The sequence below is a fragment of the Nomascus leucogenys genome, chromosome X (genome assembly GCF_006542625.1).
Source record: "Nomascus leucogenys isolate Asia chromosome X, Asia_NLE_v1, whole genome shotgun sequence".
NCBI lineage: Eukaryota > Metazoa > Chordata > Mammalia > Primates > Hylobatidae > Nomascus > Nomascus leucogenys.
In genome coordinates, this window is record NC_044406.1 from 122,127,938 (window position 1) to 122,135,558 (window position 7,621).

At 40.4% G+C, this 7,621-nt stretch overlaps 1 protein-coding gene across 1 annotated transcript in view; it reads left to right on the forward strand.

Annotated features, from left to right (window-relative positions):
* VGLL1 (vestigial like family member 1) overlaps window positions 1-7,314 on the forward strand; it is a 35,134-nt gene extending 27,820 nt beyond the window's left edge. The window contains exons 5-6 of the mRNA XM_012498711.2: window positions 5,480-5,607; window positions 7,206-7,314. Of these exons, the coding sequence (XP_012354165.1) occupies window positions 5,480-5,595 (116 nt within the window). The 3' untranslated portion in view covers window positions 5,596-5,607; window positions 7,206-7,314. The remainder of the gene's footprint in view (window positions 1-5,479; window positions 5,608-7,205) is intronic.
* Window positions 7,315-7,621: the final 307 nt, after the last annotated feature.

Below are 7,621 nucleotides of genomic sequence, written 5' to 3' on the forward strand. Positions count from 1 at the left end.
CTTTGTAAAAAATGAGTTCACTGTAGATGTAGGGATTATCTCTGGGTTCTCTATTCTGTACCCTTGGTCTATGTGTCTGTTTTTATCTCAGTATCATGCCATTTTTTTGTTACTATAGCTCTGTAGTATAATTTAAAGTCAGGTAATGTAATTTTTCCAGTTTTGTTCTTTTTGCTTAGGATAGCTTTGGCTATTCTGGATCTTTTGTGGTTCCATATAAATTTTAGGATTGTCTTTTCTAGTTCTGTGAAGAATGTCCTTAGTATTTTGATAGGGATTGCATTGAATCTGTAGATTGCTTTGGGTAATACGGACATTTTAACAATATTGATTCTTCCAATCCATAAACATGGAATATCTTTCCATTTTTGTGTGTGTCTTCTTCAACTTCTTTCATCAGTATTTTATAGCTTTCATTGGAGAGATCTTTCAATTCTTTGGTGAATTCCTAGGTATTTTATTTTATTTGTACCTATTGTAAATGGGATTACTTTCTTGATTTCTTTTTCAAATTGTTTGCTGTTGGCATATAGAAATGCTACTGGCCGGGCGCGGTGGCTCACGCCTGTAATCCCAGCACTTTGGGAGCCCGAGGCGGGTGGATCACGAGGTCAGGAGATTGAGACCACGGTGAAACCCCGTCTCTACTAAAAATACAAAAAAAAAATTAGCCGAGCGCGGTGGCGGGTGCCTGTAGTCCCAGCTACTTGGGAGATTGAGGCAGGAGAATGGCGCGAACCCGGGAGGCGGAGCTTGCAGTGAGCCGAGATCGCGCCACTGCACTCCAGCCTGGGTGACAGAGCCAGACTCCGTCTCAAAAAAAAAAAAAAAAGAAAGAAAGAAAGGCTACTGATTTTTGTATGCTGATTTTATATCCTAAAACTTTACTGAATTTGCTTATCAGTTTTAATAGTTTTTTGGTGGAGTCTTTAGGTTTTTCCAAATATAAGATCGTACCATCTGCAAACAAAGATAGTTTGACTTCTTTCTTTCCAATTTGGATGTTCTTTACTTCTTTCTCTTATTTGATTGCTCTAGCTAGGACTTCCAGTACCATGTTGAATAACACTGGTGAAAGTGGACATTCTTGTCATGTTCCTTCCTAGAGGAAAGGCTTTCAGTTTTTCCCCATTCGGTATTATACTATCTACGGATCTGTCATATACGATGTTATTATGTCAAGGTATGTTCCTTCTATACCCAACTTTTTAGGGGTTTTACCATGAAGAGATGTTAAATTTCATCAAATGCTTTCTTAGCATTTGAAATAATTATATGGTTTTTGTCCTTCATTCTGTTGATACGAGATATTGCATTAATTGATTTGCATGTATTGAACCATTCTTGCATCCCTGGGACAAATCCCACTTGCTCATGATGAATGATTTTCTAATGTGTTGTTGAATTTGGTTTGATAGTATTTTGTTTAGGATTTTTGCATCAATATTCATCAGTGATATTGGCCTGTAGTTTTCTTTTTTGTTGTGTCTTTGTCTGGTTTTGGTATCAGGGTAATACTGATCTCATAGAATAAGTTTGAAAGTATTCCGTCCTCCTCTATTGGAATAGTTTGAGTAGAATTGGTATTAGTTCTTCTTTAAATATTTGGTCAAATTTAGCAGTGAAGCCATCAGGTTCCAGGCTTTTCTTTGCTGGGAGACTTTTTATTATGGCTTCAATCCCAGTATTTATTATTGGTCTGCTCAGGTTTTGGATTTCTTCCTGGTTCAATCTTAGTAGGTTGTATGTGTCTAGGAATTTATACATTTCTTCTAGATTTTCCTATTTAGTGATAGTTGTTTATAGTAGCCACTAATGATCCTTTGAATTTCTGCAGTATCATTTGTAATGTCTCCTTCTTCATGTCTGATTTTATTTATTTAGGTCTTATTTCTTTTTTTCTTAGTCTGGCTAAGGGTTTATCATTTTGTTTGTCTTTTCAAAAAGTTGACTTTTTGTTTCTTTGGTCTTTTATTTTCTCAATTTCAAATTCCTTTATTTCTGCTCTGATCTTTATTGTTTATTTTCTTCTACTAATTTTGGGTTTGGTTTGCTCTTGCTTTTCTAGTTCTTTAAGATGCATCTTTAGGTTATTTGAAGTTTTTCTTCTTTTTTGATGTAGGCACTTACAGCTATAAGCTTTCCCCTTAGTACTGCTTTTACTGGATCTCATTGGTTTTGTCATTTTGTGTTTCCATATCATTTGTTTCAAGAATTTTAACATTTCCTTCTTAAGTTCTTCATTTGCCATTTTGTTATTTGTTTTCTGGCTGTTTTGTGGCTTTCTCTCCCTTCTTTCCTTCCTTCCTGTCTTCCTTTCCATGAAAGGTGATTTTCTCTGGTGGTATGATTTAGTTTCTTGCTTTGATTTTTTGTGTATCTATTGTATGTTTTTTGATTTGAGGTTGCCACGAGGCTTGCAAATGGTATCTTATGACCCATTATTTTAAGCTAATAACAACACTGTTTGCATAAACACACAAACAAGCAAAACAAAAACTAACAAAAACTCTACAAGTTAACTTTGTCCCCCCTGCCCCCTGACCTTTAAACTTTTTGTTGTTTCTATTTATATCTTATTGTATGGTCTATGTTTTGAAAAATTGTTTTACTTATTATTTTTGTTTGGTTCATTTTTTAGTCTTTCTACTTAAGCTAAGAGTAGTTTGCACACCACAATTACAGTGTTATCATATTCTGTGTTTTTCTGTGTACTTATTATTACCAGTGAGTTTTGTACCTTCAGACTTCTTATTGCTCATTAACGTCTTTTACTTTCTGGTTGAAGTACTCCCTTCAGCATTTCTTGCAGGACAGGTCTGGTGCTGATGAAATTCCTCAGCTTTTGTTTGTCTGGGAAATTATTTCTCTTTCATGTTTGAAGGATATTTTCACTGAATATCCTATTCTAGGGTAAAGGTTTTTTCCTTCAGCACTTTAAATATGTCATACTACTCTCTCCTGGCCTGTGAAGTTTCCACTGAAAAGTCTGCTGCCACACATATTGGAGCTCCATTGCATGCTAATTTCTTCTTTTCTCTTGCTGCTTTTAGGATCCTCTCTTTATCCTTTACCTTTGGGAGTTTGATTACTAAATGCCTTGAGGTAGTCTTCTTTGTGTTAAATCTGCTTGGTGTTCTACAATCTTCTTGTATTTGAATATCATTATCTTTCTTGAGGTTTGGGAAGTTCTCTGTTATTATCCCTTTAAGTAAACTTTCTACCCCATCTCCCTTTCTACCTCCTCTTTAAGGCCAATAACTCTTAGATTAGCCCTTTTGGGGCTATTTTCTAGAACTTGTAGGTATGCTTTATTGTTTTTTATTCTTTTTTCTTTTCTGATTGTGTATTTTCAAAAAGCCTGTCTTCAAGTGCATTAATTCTTTCTTTTGATTGATCAATTCTGTTATTAAAAGATTCTGATGCCTTCTTCAGTATGCCAATTGCAGTTTTCCACTCCAGAATTTCTGCTTGATTCTTTTTAATTATTTTAGTCTCTTTGTTAATTTATCTGATAGAATTCTGAATTCCTTCTCTGTGTTATCTTGAATTTCTTTGAGCTTCCTCAAAACAGCTATTTTGAATCCTCTGTCTGAAAGGTCACATATCTCTCTGTTTCTGTAGGATTGATCCCTGGCACCTTTTTTAGTTTATTTGGTGAGGTCATATTTTCCTGGGGGGTCCTGGTACTTGTAGATATTCATCTGTGTCTGGGCATTGAAGAGTTAGGCACTTATTGTAGTCTTCACAGTATGGACTTGTTTATATCCATCCATCTTGAGAAGGCTTTCCAGGTATTATACCACAATTGGTATTGTGTTATAATCTTGGTGTTGTGATCTAGGCCACATCTGCATTAGGGGCAACTCAACACCAGTAACACTGTGGTTCTTGCAGACTCATAGAGGTATCACCTTGATGATCTTGGATAAAATCCAGAAGAATTGTCTGGATTACCAGGCAGAGACTCTTGTTCTCTTTCCTTACTTTCTCTCAAACAAATGGAGTCTCTCTGGTTCTGAGCTGGCTGAGGCTGGAGGTGGAATGACACAAGAACCCCTGTGGCCACCACCATTGGGACTGCACTGGTTCAGACCTGTAGCCAGTACTGCACTGGGTCTTGCCCAAGGCCTGCTGTAACTACTACCTGGCTACTGCCTATGTTCCCTCAAAGCCCTGGGGCTCTACAGTCAGCAGGTAGAGAAGTTAGCCAGGCTTGTATCCTTCCCTTCAAGGTGGTGAGTTTCCCTAGGCCCTTGGAAGGTCCAGAGGTGCTATCTGGGAACCAGGGACTTGAATCACAAACCTTAAAAGTCTCCCTAGTGTTCTATTGTACTGTGGCTAAGCTGGTACACACACTATGAGATGTAGTCCTTCCCACTCTTCCCTCCCCTTTCTACATGCAAAGGAGCCACACCCCACGGCCGCCACCAGCACAGGCCCATGGGGAGTACTGCCAGGTTACCACCGATGTCCTCTTAAGGCCCAAGGGCTCTTCAGTCATCTTGTGGTAAACGCTTCCTGGCCTGGGACTCACTATTCAGGACAATGGGCTCTCCTCTGGCCCAGGGCAGGCCCAGCAATGCCACCCAAGAGCTAAGGCATAGAATTAGGGACCCCAAGAGCCCACTTGGTGCTCTATGCCCTTGTGGCTGAGCTGTTACCGAAGGTTCAGGACAGAGTCTCCTATACTTTTCCCTCTGCTTTTCTGAAGCAGAAGGAGTCTTACCACATAGCCACCACAGCTTGGAATGTGCTGAGTCTCACTTGAGGCCAGCTAGTTTCAGAGTGTCACCCAAGGCCATGGCATCCTACCTGGGTATTGCTGCCGGTTTTCAGGGCCCAAGGGCTTTTTAGTCAGCAGGTGATTGGTCCTGCCAGGACTGGGTCCTTCCCTTCAAGGCAGTGAGTTCTCTTCTGGCCCAGGGTGTGTCTAGAAATGCTGTCTGGGAGCTAGGGCCTGAAAAGAGGGCCTCATGATGCTGAGTAGTGCTCTATCCTGCTGTGGCTGAGTTGGTATCCAAAATGCAAGACAAAGCCCTCTTTACTCTTCCCTCTCCTCTCAAGTGGAAGGAACGTGTCTCTTATGGAGCCATGGGCTATGCAGCCTGGGGTTAAGAGAGGTGTAATGCCAGCACTACCTTAGCCACCCCAGGTGGTGTTTCAGTAGATCATGTGTCCTTCACATCCACTGGCTTTGAGCCCAGTTCAGCACTAGGAGTTGCAGTCCTTTTGGCCTAGGCTACCTTTCAAGATTATTTAGGGTTCCAGAACCCTTGAGCCTATGGTTGCCAGGCTTGCCAGAACTCAAGTTCCAATTGCTGGGATAGGTGTGATTGCCCTCCAGCTAGGGCTGGTTAAATATACCCTCCATGGGCAGTTGTCAGTTGACTTCAGTCTGGTTTTGCTTTCTGCTGTGACAGGGCAGCACGGAGTTCAATCCAATATCTCAAAATCCCTGTGCTCTTCCTCTCCCAAGTGCACAGATTCTCTCTCCACACCACACAGCTGCTCCATGGGGATGGGGAAGGGGTAGCATCAGTGATTCAAGACTGTCTTCCCTACCCTCTTCCAGTGCCTCTTTCAGCGATATGAAGTTAAAACCAGGTACGGTGAGTGCTCGTTTGATTTTTGGTTCTTACGAAGATTTGTATGTGTGTGTATATAGATAGTTGTTAAGTTGGTGTCCTTGCAGGGGGTGGGAATGATTGGTGGAGCCTTCTATTCAGACATCTTTCTCCACCCTCTATCACTATTTTTTTTTCTGTTTTTATTTAGATTCAATGGGTACATGTCCAGGTTTGTTAAATGGGTATATTGCATGATTTTGAGGCTTGGGCCTCTAATGATTCCATTGCTCAAGTAGTGAACATAGCACCTGATAGGTAGTTTTTCAACCCTTGTCACTCTCCCTCCTTTCCCTTCTTTGGAATACTCAGTTTTTATTGTTCTTACCTTTGTGTCTGTGTGTAGCCAATATTTAGTTCCCAGTTATAAGTAAGAACATGCCATATTTGGTTTTCTGTTCCTGAGTTAATTTGCTTGGGATAATGGTTTCCAGCTGAATTCATGTTGCTGCATAGGACATGATTTCATTACTTTTTATGGCTGTGCAGTATTCCATGGTTTATATGTACCCCATTTTCTTTATCCAATCCACTGTTGATGGGTACCTGGATTGGTTTCATGTCTTTGGTATTGTGAATAGTGTTTGGATGAACATATGGGTGCATGTGTCTTTTTGGTAGAATGATTTATTTTCCTTTGGGTATATATCCAGTAATGGGATTGCTAGGTCGAATGGTAGTTCAACCCTTAGTTCTTTGAGAAATCTCCAAACTGCTCTCCACAGTGGCTGACCTAATTTACATTCCCACAAACAATAAAGACATACACAAACAGTGTATGTCTTTATATATTTATAAATTAAGTCTCAAAGTTCTACTCAAATATGTTTAGTTATATTATTGATCATTTTAATGATTCTGTATGCTTAGGAGTAAGTCAATGAGCCTATTTATTATATTTACAGCAGTTATACTTACCTTTTAGTTGAAAGCTGTGACCTTCCACTAATCTTTAAAGCCTTTTCCTAATGCTACTGCAAAACTGGACTGAGAGTTAGGACAGCTGGGTTCTGGCCCTGGCTCTTCCACTAGGTAGCTGTGTCATCTTGAATCAGTCACAGCCCCTCTTCCCTGCTTCTCCAAGTCTCAGTTTCTATATGTATAAAATAAGTTGATCCCTAAGGTCATTTTCAACTATGTGAGCCTGTATTTTGAAATAAATGTTGTAGCTACGACAAAACCTATCAACAGTTGCCATATTGTGTCTCGAAGAAGAAGACAGGGTCTGGATAACTGAGGAGCAGAAGAGAGAACTGTGGCAGCCATGGAGGGCGCTGCCAGGAACTCCCTTCAAGAAAGAATTTGCCATTCAGTTGCAAGAAGTGTCGTTAGTTGAGTACTTCCACCTATTAGCACCTTAGGATCTGTTTCAGCTATGCTGTTTGTGGGCTTTCCCAGCCAATGGTTGAGCATTACATGGGTACTAAGGCCTGGCCATTTCTGCCCCTATGTGGCACTCCTCTATGGGGCAATATTTGTTCCAGAGCCCCTACTAATTTGGCTGAACTTTTGTCAGATCTGCATCTTGGTCTGAGTCTCTCCTTGCTCAATTCTTCTTCTTTCTTTTCTCTTTTGCAGATGTTACTTACCAGGCCCCATAAACCCCTCATACCTTTAACTCCTCAGCTCCTGCTTTCTGGAGGACCCGCTGATACAAGGATATAGCAGCATTTTAAGAGAAAATATAAAGGGAGAAATCCCAAGACTTATTGAATAGGTGGTGATTAGACTAGTCTGGCTTAAGCAGAGTATTTGGGTTGATGAACAGTTGAAAATTAAGCTGGCAAGATAGATTAAGGTCAAATTGATGGGTTGAATGACAGTGTCACTTAGGAGGCAGAGTTAAGGTTGGTGCCAGATTGGAGTCCTGGGCCAGCCCCAGACACGTCTTTAATCACTTACCAAGATCATCTTCCAGGCCAGCAAGTGACTGTCTCCATATCAAGAGATGGTTACTTTTGCAGACCTATGTGGTCTATATCAGTGGTTCCCCA